This window comes from Aotus nancymaae, unplaced genomic scaffold (genome assembly GCF_030222135.1).
Source record: "Aotus nancymaae isolate 86718 unplaced genomic scaffold, 86718_ANA_hifiasm-v0.15.2.pri h1tg000002l, whole genome shotgun sequence".
Classification (NCBI taxonomy): domain Eukaryota; kingdom Metazoa; phylum Chordata; class Mammalia; order Primates; family Aotidae; genus Aotus; species Aotus nancymaae.
In genome coordinates, this window is record NW_026988413.1 from 29,065,212 (window position 1) to 29,079,845 (window position 14,634).

The 14,634-nt window shown below is 38.9% G+C and overlaps 1 protein-coding gene across 1 annotated transcript in view; it reads right to left on the reverse strand.

The window, feature by feature from the left end:
• SND1 (staphylococcal nuclease and tudor domain containing 1) overlaps nucleotides 1-14,634 on the reverse strand; it is a 444,881-nt gene that overhangs the window by 375,954 nt on the left and 54,293 nt on the right. Inside the window, exons 8-9 of the mRNA XM_012473984.2 lie at nucleotides 14,423-14,529; nucleotides 12,083-12,173 (exon numbers count right to left, since the gene is read on the reverse strand). Of these exons, the coding sequence (XP_012329407.2) occupies nucleotides 12,083-12,173; nucleotides 14,423-14,529 (198 nt within the window). The remainder of the gene's footprint in view (nucleotides 1-12,082; nucleotides 12,174-14,422; nucleotides 14,530-14,634) is intronic.

Below are 14,634 nucleotides of genomic sequence, written 5' to 3' on the forward strand. Positions count from 1 at the left end.
GGATGAAGGGAAAGGTGTTAGAAAATGGATGACAGAACATTTTGTACGGGGTGGTTTCCATGATATCTGCTATTCTGGTATCCTAACTACAAGCCAAAGAAAAGAAAAAAATTCCACTAAGCCATACTAATTAAAATAGCTACTACAGCAAATCAATATAGCTCCTCCTTCAAACGGATATCCAAAGGATACAGGTAATTGTCAGATGTATAAAAGGCACATGCATCACAGGATTTCCCAAGTCTTAATGCTGGGCAGATCTACACCTTCTCTCAAACCAAAACAAATTCTTATTGTAAATTCCCAAAAACATAGGGAAATTCCTATAATCAAGACACGAGAAATAGCTAGATGTTTTCTGCTCCCTAGTCATGCTTAGCTGTAAGAAAACCAAAGAAAGTATCATAGTGCTCACACTTTTACCCCCAATTACAGAACATGAAGATCTAAGGATACCTTCTAATAAGTTACTGGGATTCGGCACCCCTTGTAATATGTTAGCAGCAGTGGCAGCGAATGAATTCTTGGAGCTGTAAATTTTAGGCCCCAGCAGCAAACTCTCTCTGCTGCTCAGCATCTCCCTGATTAGAAACCTCCTCTTCAGGAACTGCGCACTCTGCCGCTGCCAGCTAAGCAAGGTTTAGCTTGCTGGTGAAGGTAGGAAGGGTGAGTGCATGTGTGCATGTCTCCGTGTGTGTATAAGTGGGCTTTATGTTTTTTATTCCTCTGTAAATTGTGTCATTACTGTCCAGAGAACAAACAGCTCCTGAGCAGAGACATGGAATCGGCAATAAAATACTGGTAATAGTCACGTACTGTGCAGTAAGTGAGATGCAGAGTGGATTACTATCTGAAGCCAGCTCATCAGCACCGTTACGGAACACATTTTAACAGTGGTATTTCTTCTGGTGCTTTTCAGGAGGGTAACTGAAGTATGCCCATACTGCCCACTTTCTCTGTTAGCTACAGATCCCTAATCAAGCCAACCCCATGCATACTCACACCCCATACACCAAGAGATAACCTAAGGCATAGGAGCAGAAATCTACATGGAAAAAGTCACTAGCTAGACTCAAATACGTGCACTAAATCCAATTCCCTCCCCATTTCTTGAAGCCCAGTTAGAAAAGGAAAAAACGGTTTAATGTTAACAAGGTGTAGGCTAAGGGCTGCCATGAGTCAAGAAAGCTACAGAGTTCTGTCAGGGGAAGGGATATCCATGCCTATCTCAGCCTCTGTCACACTCTCTTCTGTGCAGCCTGTCCACAGTGCTCACTGGGTGCAAAGGGCTGCTGTTGTTCAGCTTCTGAATACTCGGAAGCACACATAAAACAAACAAAAAAGCCTCCTTTTTGTGTACAACAGCCTCCTGAGCTACAGACATAAACACCAATAGTCCCAATGCTGCCAAAATTTCCAGTACCAGATAGAAACAAAATGATTATCGGCCCAAAAGGGCCTCCTACAGGCACGCCCAGGGACTGTGCGTTGATGAGGTCACTGAGAATGACACACAGACACCTATTCTCCTCTCTAAAATCGTGACATCTGGCTGTTTTTCCCATTCCCTAAGGTTGTATGCTATGTCTCTTCTCCCCAGTCCCCCAGAAGAGTACAGCTGCCACCCTCGTCCCCAACAAAAACGAACCACAACAACATCCTGATGCAGGCACCTATAGGCACCGAAGGACAACCAAACCAGATACTCTTAAGATGTACTTACATGGAAATCAGGCATCAGACAACTTTCAGCACAGGGACATCCTACACACTACCTGACCAGTACTTCTCAAGATTGTCAAAGTCATCAAAAACAAAAAAAAGTCTGAGAAACTGACATCCAAAAGGAACCTAAGGAGATACGACAACCAAATGCAATGTGGTATCCTGGAACAGAAATGAAGTATAAATAAATGAATACCTGAATAAAGTACAAACTTTAGTTAATAACAATTTATCTACATTGGTATACTAACCGTAACAAATACATGGTACTCCCATAAAATATTCATGACATGGGAAACTGGGCTGAGGGTGGATGGGTAATGTGGGAACTCTGCTACCTGCTTAATTTTTCTGTAAATTTAAAAAGTGACCTAAAAAATGAAGTCTCTGATAATAATTTTTAAAGCAAGGTTAATATTCTTTCAATCTTTTCTAACTCAATCACTTTCTTTTTCTTATCAGCACACTGGTTTACTAATATAAGCTGCAAACCAAGTCTTGACCCCTTTTTGATGCAGCAGAAGCCACCTTTCTAGTAAGACAATCTCCAGAACTTCCTTTTCAACTGAAAGTCAAATGACAAAAGGAAGGAAGTGGCAGATATTTTTTGCTTCTCTCCATATAACCACATGGGAATATACTGGAGAAATCCAGATAATGCCAAAAATATTCAGCTGCATCCTTGCTTAAAAACCATGTCAGAAAGTCACTTCCATTTAAGATAGTACTGACAGTCCTAGCCAAGCGGTTCAGCAAGAAAAAGAAACTAAAGGCATCTAAATTGGAAGGGAAGACGTAAAATTATCACTGTTCCCAGATGATGTATACATAAAAAACCCTCATAATCCCACAAAAACTGTTAGAATAAATGAATTCACGATGTAGCAGGATACAAAGTCAACACAAAAAATCAGCTGCATTTCTATAAATAATAAACAATCCAAAAAAGAAAACTAAGAAAATAGTTTATTTTCCAGTATCATCAAAAACAATAAAATACTTAGGAATTAACTCAACCAAGGAAGTGAAAAACTTGTACAAAGAAAACTACAAAACATTGTTGAAAGAAATTAGAGACATAAATAAATGGAAACACGTCCCACAAACATGGATTGGAAGACAATACTGTCAAGATGTCAATACTATCCAAAGTGATTTACAGATGTAATGCGATCCCTATCAAAATCCCAATGATGATTTTTATGGAAATAGAACAGCCCATCTTAAAATTCATATGGAATCTCAAGAGACCCTGAATAGCCGTAACAAACTGGAAGAAGGACAAAGCAGGAGAACTCACACTTCTTGATTTCAAAACTTACTACAAAGTTACAGTTATCAATACCATACGGTACTGGCATAAAATCAGACGTTCAAACCAATGAAACGGAATGAGGTCCAGAAATAAACCCTTATGATTTCTGAGTCAAATGATTTTCAAGATGGATACAAAGACCATTCAATGAGGAAATGACAGTCTTCAACAAATGGTCCTAAGAAAACTAGATATCCACATGCAAAAAAATGAAGCTGAACCCTTATGTAACACCAAAACCAAAAATGAATTCAAAATGGATTCATGACTTAAATATAAGACCTATAAAATTATAAAACTCTTATAAGAAAACACAAGGCAGAAACTTTGCAACACTGGATTTGGCAATGAATTCTCAAATACGACACCAAAGCAACACACAACAAAAGTACAAATACAAATTAGATTTCATGAAAATTGTGTGCAACAAAGTAAAAGGCAACCCACAAAATGGTAGAAAATATTTGCCAATCATATATCCAACAAAAGGTTAATATTCAGAATATACAGAGAACTTCTAAAACTCAACAACAAAATGGCTAGGTGTGGTGGCTTACACCTGTAATCCCAGCACTTTGGGAGGTCTAGGTGGGCAGATCACGAGGTCAGGAGTTCGAGACCAGCCTGACCAACATGGTGAAACTCCGTGTCTACTAAAAATACAAAAATTAGCCGGGCATGTTGGTGGGTGCCTGTAATCCTCAGCTACTCAGCAGGCTGAGGCAGGAGAATCACTTGAACCTGGGAGGCAGAGTTTGCAGTGAGCCAAGACAGTGCCTTTGCACTCCAGCCTAGGTGACAGAGCGAGACCCCGTCTCAAAACAACAACAAAAAACCAAAATTTCCAATTAAGAAACAGGCAAAGGCTTATAAATGGGAGCTAAGCATTGGGGAGACATGGACTAAAGACAGGAACAATAGACATTGGTGACTCCTAGAGCTGCAGGAGAAGCAGGGAGGGGGCCAGGGCCAAAAAACTTCCTATTGGGTACTACTAGGCTCATGACCTGGGTGATGGAATCATTCCTATTCCAAACAATACACCCATCTAACAAACCTGCACATGTACCCCCGGATCTAAAAGAAAAGTTGAAATTTATTTTTTAAATGGGCAAAGGGCTTGAATAGACATTTCTCCAAAGAAGATATACAAATGCACAGGAAAAGATGCTCAACATCACTAATCATTAGTGAAATACAAATCAAAACAATAATAAGACATCACCTCACACCCATTAGGGAGGCCACTATTAAGAAAAAAAACCAAAAAACAGAAAATAACAAATGCTAGTGAGGATGTACAGAAAGTAGAACCCTCGTGCACTGAGGTACAGTATAGTAATTCCCTTGACAACTTAAAAATACAATTACCCTATAATCCAGCAATTCCACTTCTGGCTACAAACTCAAAATAACCGAAAACAGGGTCTCAAAGAGATATTTGTATACCCATGTTTAACCATGAAGCATTGTTCATAATAGTTACAATGTGGAAGAAACCAAGTGTGTCCAAACGGACAGATGAACAGATTGCAAGCAAAATTTACATACATATAATGGAATATTATTCACCCTTAAAAAGGAAGACAATTTTGACTCATCCTACAACATGGATGAACCCTGAGGACACTATGCTAAATGAAATAAGGCAGACACAAAGACTGTCTGATTTCACTCATATGAATTACTTAGAGTAGTCAAAATCACAGAAGCAAAAAGTAGAATGGTGGTTGCCAAGGCCTGGGAGAGGGGGAACAGAGGAATATAGAGTTATTGTTTAATGCGTATAGTTTCAGTTTTATATAATGAAGAGTTCTAAAGATAGGTTTGGTGATAGCTACACAAAAATATGAATACAAATACCACTGAACTGTACACTTAGAAATGGTTAATATACTATTATTTTATGTTATGAATTTCGCCCTTACAAAACAATTGAGGAAAAAAATTCTCAGAGACATGACAATGAACTCTATCTAGTGCTATAACCAGAGGCACAGCAAAAAACTATCAGGGCAAAACCAAATAGTTTCTAAAATCCACTGTACCCATGGAGAGTTTATACCCTGATCACCAAAACTGGACTTGGCCACCAATGCCAGTTAAGCACTTAGAGCTCCCAGACAAAGCCCTAGCAGGTAAGCTCCTTGGAAGACAGGAACCACTTCCAGTTCTTTTACATCTTTTCAAAGCACCTAGTTTGGGGCTCTGTTTGCTTAATCTACATATAGGTACAGAGAACCAAGCAAGAAGCCTCTAACCAGGCAGGGTGGTAAGGAAACACCTCTTGAGGACATGCTTCCACTCCAGCCCTCCCCCACCTCCACAACAATGTTACTCAGGTCTGTGAAATCTGCAATGCCCAAGGATCCAACAGCAGGAACAGGGAAGCCAAGCCACGTGCTCAGGGGACCATATGGCTACAAACAGCATAGATCAGCTAAAACGCCACAGGGAAGGCAGGGAGGGAACTGGCAGGCCACAACGGGCACAAACGTCTCGGGCAAGCTCAGCTAATCGCTGCGAAGTGAACATGCTTCTCTGCTAACCTAGAGAGACAAGGAGAGCCCTCCCTTGCATTTCATTCCTCAAGAAGTAAAACTGCTTCAGCAGACAAAGGGAACCAGTCTTTCAATAGGCCACATGTATCAGAGAATACTTTGTTGAGTTTCACATGTCTCAGGCTTAAGCCTCTTGGCACTCTGACCTACAGCTTTGCATCAGTTCCAGAAACCAAATGTAGAGACCCAGAGGCATCCAGTTAGAGGCCATAGGTTACCCTCTGCAGGCTTTTCAGGCTTTTAGCTGTGCCCTGTGCAATTAATTCCTAAAAAATAGGGTGACTGTTGAAGAGAGAATCACTATTTGTTAAGGCTTTATAATCACATGATCTTTAGAGAAGAATCACTCAGGGAAGACCTGCAGGACTTTCAGACTATGTGAAGGTCCCAGGTGCCTTAGAACTTGTTTAAGATTCCCTGAAAAAAGCTGTTTGCCACTAACAGACATTTGATATCAGGTAAAATGATAAAGAACTGCTGTTGGGTTCCAGGTTATGAAAAGTAATGTGTACTTTTTTTTTCATTTTAACTTTATGTTGATATCCAGTGTTCTACAACAAAGGCTGGCAAACTATGGCCCAAGGACCATGTAGCCCACTTCATATTGTTATAAAGATTTCCTGGAATATTGCCACAACCATTCGTTTACACACTGTCCATGTCTGTTTTCCTGCTACCATGGCAGAATTCAGTAGTTACAGAGACCATATGGCCACCAAGCCTAAAATATTTGCAATATTTAAGAAAAAGTTGGCCAATCCCTGTTTTACAACCTGATAGAAAGTGAACACACTTAATAGTATACAATGGTTAACATTTCTAAAGACATATTTGGCAAATGCGAGCCAAATAATTTCTAAGGAAATAACTGCCATTTACTTGGAAATTTATTCCACTTTCTAAATAATGAAAACAAATCTCAACTACATGAATATGGACCTATAGGGGACTGGTTAAAAAAAATACTATGGTGCAGCCTACAATGGAATATTACACATCAATTAAAGAAGTAAGCTCTTTATTTTGGTTCCCTCTCTAAACATCTCTATATAAAGGGGATCTATACAACCTATCTATACATAAGCCCAAAAGGAAGAAGATGAGAGAGAACACTGCAACAAAATTCTGGAAGCTCAAAAGCAGATGGATGAGTAGTAACTTACTCCGTTGACTCACAAAAGCTAAATCCTGAGACAGTGGCGAGAAAACACAATAGCCAATCTGATTTACACTGCAGTCCCACTCTCCCTAATTTGCCAAGACTCAGAAACTGTCAAATCAAGCATCTCAACTGGGAATGAAAATGGGACCAAAAACGATGAATAGTTTCAAATCTTCATAAGAAGCAGATGGATTTCAAGATGTATACCCTGGCCAGGCACGGTGGCTCACACCTGTAATCCCTACACTTTGGGAGGCCAAGGTGGGAGGATCAGGAGACCAGGAGTTCAAGACCAGCCTGGGCAACAGAGGGAGACCCTGTCTCTACAAAAAAATTTAAAACTTAGCCAGGTGTGTTAGCATACACCTGCAGCCCCAGCTATTCCAGAGGCTGAGCAGGAGGAACTGCTTCAGCCCATGAGGTAGAAGCTGCAGTGAGCTGCGATGGTACCACTGCACTTCAGCCTGGGTGACAGAGCAAGATCCTATCTCAAAAACGAACAAACAACTAATCCCACACATAGGATCATTGCTTCTAAACTCAGTGTTTTAATATTTCATTCTCGAATAAGACAGAAAACCAAGGCTTAGCAAATATCTGAGGAAAGCCTCTAATATGAAAAATAAGAGACCAAAATAACCCAAGGAGGGGAGGAAAAGCCTGAAGAACACAGCAAGTATGCAGGAAGAAAGAAACTTAAAAAAAAAAAATCAATTCCGCAGAAAGCTAAGAGATGATTTTTATCTCTGAAATAAGTATTAAATTTTATTTAAAATAGTGAAAGAGAAACATCCAGAGAACAAAAAAAAGCTCTTAAAAAATAAAACAGTATCATGTCAATAAAAGCACTGAAAGATAACTATAAAGAAATCTAAAACAAGAAATTGAAAACATTTCTGATAACTACTAACAGTAGAGCAATACTGATGGATACAATTCTAATGGAAAATGACTTCTAAAACAAAATTCTATATCCAGCTAAACTATGAAGTGTTAAGCAGAGAATGGACACGAAAGGTCTCAGAAAATTTACCTCCCAAGCATTCTTTGCCATGAAGTTAGAGAATGTGTGCCACCAAAACAAAGTAGCAAATCATAAAGAGGAAGCTGTGAGATCCAGCAATCCTAGCTCCAATCCAAGAGTAAGGCAAAGAAATCCCCCAGGACAATGGTGAAGAAATCCAAAGATGACAGCTCTAAAATAGGCAAAAAAAGAAACCAGTCCACATTGATGCAGGTTTCAAGGCTCAAGATAGTGTTAGCAGACTAAATCTCCTCTTGAGAGGAGGTTTAGGCAGACTGAGTTTAGAGGCTGAATTAATAGTAAGTATGTAAAAAAATGTAAATTTTAAACATCATTAACTCCAGAGAAAACAAAAAAATTGTGCAGGAAACTAAAAGTAGCCATAATATGCTAAACAGCACAGCGGTGTTTGTCATTTAAAATAAATACTGAGTATTAACCAAATTATGATATAATCATGTTGGAAGAACTGGGTAAGAACCCTGTGTGCCAATGTGAGTATGGGTGCTTATGTGAAAAAACTAAGTCCTCCTCTTCCATGGTATGAAGGAAAATAGTTGTACCTAAAACAGAAAAATTAAGAGGCCAGGCGCCGTGGCTCACGCCTGTAATCCCAGCACTTTGAGAGGCCAAGGCAGGTGGATCACGAGGTCAAGAGATCGAGACCATCCTGGTCAACATGGTGAAACCCCGTCTCTACTAAAAATACAAAAAATTAGCTGGGCATGGTGGTGCGTGCCTGTAATCCCAGCTACTCAGGAGGCTGAGGCAGGAGAATTGCCTGAACCCGGGAGGCGGAGGTTGTGGTGAGCAGAGATCGCGCCATTGCACTCCAGCCGGGGTAACAAGAGTGAAATTCCATCTCAAAAAAAAAAAAAAAACTGAAAAATTAAGAAATAGCCACGTAAATGTTTTATTCATAAATGAATTATCCAAGAGTTGAAAGTGACTGCCTCAAGGAAGAGTGAAATTAAACTGGTACATTCTTTAGTAAGCCTCTAAAAAATTTTAAATTTTCTGTATTAAAAATTAAAATGTGCAAACTTAAAAATTACACACAAAAGAATACAGATCAGTGCTATTCAAAGTGGCTGCCAGTTTGCAGTAAGATAAGGAACTTGTACCAGAACATTAATCAACTACATCACTAAGAACATTGCTGACTTTTTTTTTTTTTTGTAGTAAGCTTTTCTTGATGAAGGAAGCAATGCCTTGATTTACATTCTGGCCCAAGCTCCTTATGTCACTTTATCAAGGCATTTTGAGTAAGACTGGTATAGATCAGAGATCATCAAACTATTAAAAAGCCAGATAACATATATTTTAGTCTCTGTGGGCTGTAGTTTCTATCACAAGTACCCACCTCTGCCATTATTGCACAAGAACACAGACAATACACAAACGAACACATATAGCTATGTTTCAGTTTGTTCACAATACTGAAATTTAATTTCACATAATTTTCATATGCCACTATATATTTTTTATTAACACAAATTACATTTTTTTCTAATGTAAAATCCACAGGCCATGCAAAAACAAGTGTCCAGCCAGATCAGCCCATGGGCCATCGTTTTCCAACCTTGAGATACACAATATAATCAACTTTGTTTAAACAACAACAACAACAACACAAGGCCAAGTCATAGTGTTTCATGTACTATGGGTATTAATGCTTATCTCCTTTATGCGTTTTTCCTGTTTTAAAAGCAAAACTAATGCTAAAAAATGTTAGGCCGGGTGTGGTGGCTCACGCCTGTAATCCTAGCACTTCGGGAGGCCAAGGTGGGTGGATTGCTTAAGCTCAGGAGTCTGAGACCAGCCTGGGCAACATGGTGAAACCCCGACTCTACTAAAATACAAAAAATAAGCAGGGCGGAGTGGTGCATACCAGTAGTCCCAGCTACTCGGGAGGCTGAGGCAGGAGAATTGCTAGAACCCAGGAGGTGGAGGTTGCAATGAGCCAAGATTGCGCCACTGCACTCCAGCCTGGGTGACAGAGCGAGACTCCATCTCTTTAAAAAAAAAAAAAAAAAGAATTTTAAAAACTCTTTACCTATTTCTCTCTACCCTCTAAACAGACATATACTCAAACAGCCTAAATTTATGTTTCAGTTTCTACAGAAGATTGGTTACTCCTCATAATCCTCAATCAGATGATTTCTAAGGGCAATCTCCTCTACTTTGGCATTGTAATGAATAAAACTTCATTGTCATGATAAAAGCTTCACTCTCATTTAAAGAAAAAACAGATCCTAGGAGCCTAGATTTTTAAAAATGAAAAAAATTCTCCTACAGGTAGGTCTCCCTTTTCTTATTACCAATAAAGTCATATTTAAGATAAATCCAAAGCTCAATCATCTAAATCCTTTCAATTTTGTTATTATGCAGTGCTTCATTTAACTCCCCAATCAGCAAAGGCCCAAAACTCTTCAAAATACTCTAGGTTTTTCTACAAAGTCAGCTTTAATTGAGGACAGGCTGGTTGGAACACAGTAGGGTATTAAGGTCCTCATCTGCTTCATCTACATCACTAATGTTACAGACCCTCAAAGTGATGATGGTGAAAAATTGAAGGCCCACCTCCCTTTTTGAGTGAAAAATTATCCTTTCATTCTGTAGCTATATTAACACGGAACAACACGCTATGGGATGCATAAACACAACTGAGTTCCAAGTAGGCAGAACAACCCATGTCCAAGTGTCCACACAGGTACACTCCTCTCACAGAAGGGAAGCAAGGGCCATTTTGGTCTGCATCAAGACCTGGAGGATGCCAGGATATCCCACTAGAGGCAACTCCCACTCATGCCTACCAAAAGGAGTGATTATGGCTAACCTCAGAGCTGCTTGGACATCACCTACAAAAAGAGGGAAAGGGGCCACTGGACCACTCTGTGACCTATTACTTTGGGCATCATAATAAAGAGAGTGAAGAAATGTAGCTATTTCCTCAGAGATTGCTAAAATTTTGCCATTCTAAGACAGTCTCAGGATTTCTCAGGCTCACAGTGCCACCTAGTGGCTTTCCCTCCTAAACTCACGAATAGGTGATAAGGAGATAGCACCTCAGTCCAAGAATTTGGCACTGGACCACTTTTAGCCAATTAAAAAAAAAAAAACTTCTAGCATCTCTTGGCAAAAGTAAAAATAGTCTGGAAAACATTACAGCATTTTGGGAAGACACAGAGAACAGGTCTGCCACTTAAGTTACAAAAACATGCAACCAAGATAATATATTTTTATAGCACTGCTGATAACAACCAAGGATAATAGCTCTAGTTTTCTTCAAAGCAGTAAAGCAGTCTACCCCAAGACACATCAATGGAGAACTCTTGGCGGGGCGGGGGGGACAAGAGCTTCAAAACAGAAAGAAGAGAAATTTGAGGTCATGTATCTATAGATGCTCCTTGACTTGCAATAGAGTTAACTCCTGATAAACCCATCATAAGCTGAAAATACTATAAGTTGAAAATACATTTATCTCTCTTTAGCCCTTGTTCAAACAGGGAGGGAGGGAGGGAGGGAGGGAGGGAGGGAGGGAGGGAGGGAAGGAAGGAAGGAAGGAAGGAAGGAAGGAAGGAAGGAAGGAAACAATACAACTTACCAAACACCATAGCTTGGCCTAACCTACCTTAGGTTAGGTAGCCAACTTTCGCTTAGGTTAATTTACCTAACCTACCAAACATCATAGCTTGGCCTTACCTACCTTAAACGTGCTTGGAACACTTACTTAAGTCTACAACAGGGCAAAGTAATCTAATACAAAGCCTATTTTATAATAAAGTGTTGAATATCTCATGTTATTAATTTACTGAATAAAAAATGATCAACAGAATGGCTATATAGATACTCCAAATGTGGTTTCTATTGAGTATTTATTGCTTTCACACCATTGTAAAGTCAAAATATCTTAAGTCCACCCAGTAAGTCAGAGATCATCTGTACTTGAACACAGGAAATCTTAAGACAATGCTATTTGCTAATCAAATTAAAAAAAAAAAGTCCTAAAATATGAGAGATATTTCAAGCTAGTTTGAAGTTAGCTAATTTACAATGAGAAATTTAAATGGTTTTATGGTTTCTAAGTCCCCTACAACACACAGAGACACACACACACACACACACACACACACACACACACCAACACACACACACACACACACACACCCCTACCCCTACTGGCTTGCCTTGAAATTTTCAAGAGCATTGGCATTTCTAATGGTTCAAATCCTTGTATTAATACTAGCCTGGCAATGCCCACTATGCTTATCAAGATGCTGAGAATGACTCACCTTGGCAACAAACTGCTTGTCCTTTTGGTCCAAATTCGCAGTGGGAGCCACATAGTCTCTCCATATTCTCAGCCTGCGCTCCTTGGCAAACCTAGTAACAAAACAAGGATGCAATATCATTCAGACAGACTAAGTCAGCAAATGGAATCCACCACTACCATAGGAGCACAGTTGGTGCAGAATCCTATTCTACCCTACAGACAAATCCAGAAGAAAGACCACCAGTCAAACCAGAACAAAGAGTGACAGTAAATGAAAATATGCAAGATGCATATATACTGTAAGCCCATGGCTGGGAGACTATGGTCCAAGCATACAATTTTTTGACCCACCTTCATTACTAACTCTGGTTTAACCAGTATCTTCTGGGTGACTACTACACAAATTAGGCTGACAAGCACAGAGTCACCTGCTCTTTTAAATGGGAAGAACCCACACATCTAAACAAACATAATTTCTTAAAAAGCACAGAACTGCTCAATTTCTATCTGAATTATAAAAAGGTTATCAGCTACCAAACCTATATAGAACAGTGCATCTATAGAATAATTGGAAAATGAACAAAATCCTTATAAAGTTCATTGATAAGAGTTAAAAAAAAAAAAAGAAAAGAGCTATGTAGCCAGAAATTTATTTTGAAGTATTATCCCCAGTAGATATTTTCTGAGCCAGACTAAGAGAGGGAAATGGAATATATGCAAAGATTAAAAAAAAAAAAATCAATCAACAGCTGTCTTAAACCACTTACAAATAAGTGGATACATGTGCAGTGAAAAGGAACTATTACTTCTGAAAAGAGTATTGCAATTTTTTGTTTTAGAGGACTAAAATGAGAAAAACACAAAGCAGGATGTAGTAGTTGTAAAACACATGAAGTAATTCAATACAGAGGAAGCAATTTTACTTAAGATCCAAGTAGCTCAAATATAGCATGCAAAACAGCAGATAAGTAATCACGTATTATCAAAATATGATTTGCATTCCCTAGTCTAAGCCTGTTTTTTAATGATGAGCACTCCCTCAAAAAATCCATAAAATCTTCTACCGATATCATATAACACGTAGATATTACTTTTACTGCATTCCCTTTCTTCAAAGAAAGGTAAGAAATTAAAGAATGCAAAAAGAAATCAGAATAATTTAGAATATTAATGAACGTAACAAGGATTCTCTGATCTAAAAAAAAAGAAATGGAGCATTGTAGAATAATCAGAAGTATTTGGAACACTGTACTTGATAATGGTTATTGTATCTTTCTAATTAAATTGTAGAACAATATAAAAAAATTCTAAGTAATCACTGTTTTTTTCCATCAGACACTACACATGTTGGATGTGCCATATCAAATGGCCCAGGTTAATATCTATTTTTACAAAAACTTGCAAATACTTCTGCTTATAGGTAATGAAGGATGAAAAAGACCTAAGAAAAGGAACAAATACTATAGTATTGTTGTTGCACATCTCTTAGCTGTACACCTCAGTGGCAAAAATGTAGTTATCAAGACCATAATAACTTTAAGATTCTGAAACAAGTCATAGAGCAAGCCTTGAGAGTAGACTATCATCATCGGCTGTGTGATGTCTTCTGCTTAAATGTATCATGAAAGGTGGTGATTCACTCTCCTGAACATCATTTCCATTCATCTACTGTTGCTACCTGGTGTATTTTCTTCCATCTATCCCCATCAAATGGAAAAAGTTCACTTAATCTACATCTTGAGCTTGATAGTTGAAATGACCACTAATCTCTGGGATTTCTACATGCAGTTTTCTGGAAACAAGTTATTTCTACATCTGCTTCAACCATAGGCAACAAGTGAAGAACAAACCAGTGACATCTCAGAGTTGTATTAGCATTTATTACTGAAACATACTTTCAAATAAGTTAGGACACACGCCTCACAACAACACTGAACGGTCCTGGTTTAAAACCCACAGGTTCTGTCTTTCCATCATACCCCTGCTCCTGTCTGTTTGGGAGCAGCTGATAAGCAGTTTCATCTTTTTCAAATAAGCTTCAAGTTTATTTCATTCCAAATGTCTAAAACCCAGAACTTAAGCAAGGGACTTGGCAAAAAATGACCTGAAAACATTAAAAAAGCAAATCAAGTGAAGAATGATGCCTAAGTGAAAACTCTTAAGTCCTTACTATCCAGAATTCAATTAGACTGAAACCGAAGACCAATATTGAAGTCACTCCTCTATGAGGAACTGCCCTACTTCTCTACTGAAGTAAAACGGACACTGACATACAGGAGTGGGAGAAAATCACCAGATTTCTTTCCCTAAATATCCTTAACAAGATCCACAGCTAGAAGGTCTCTCTGACAGACCTTACCTCTCTGCCGCCCTCAGCTTTTCCGCGCCACGAGTGTACACTGCAATCGACCAGTCCACACAGCGTGCGAAACCTTCCTTCAGGAGGAGCTCTGTGATGTTGCCGTTCTGAAAAACAAGGTACATGAGAGGCAGGCATGGATAAGATTCTGTTGCAAAAAAAACCCATTTCTCTAGACTTCTGACACAATTAACATAGCCACAATCTAGTCT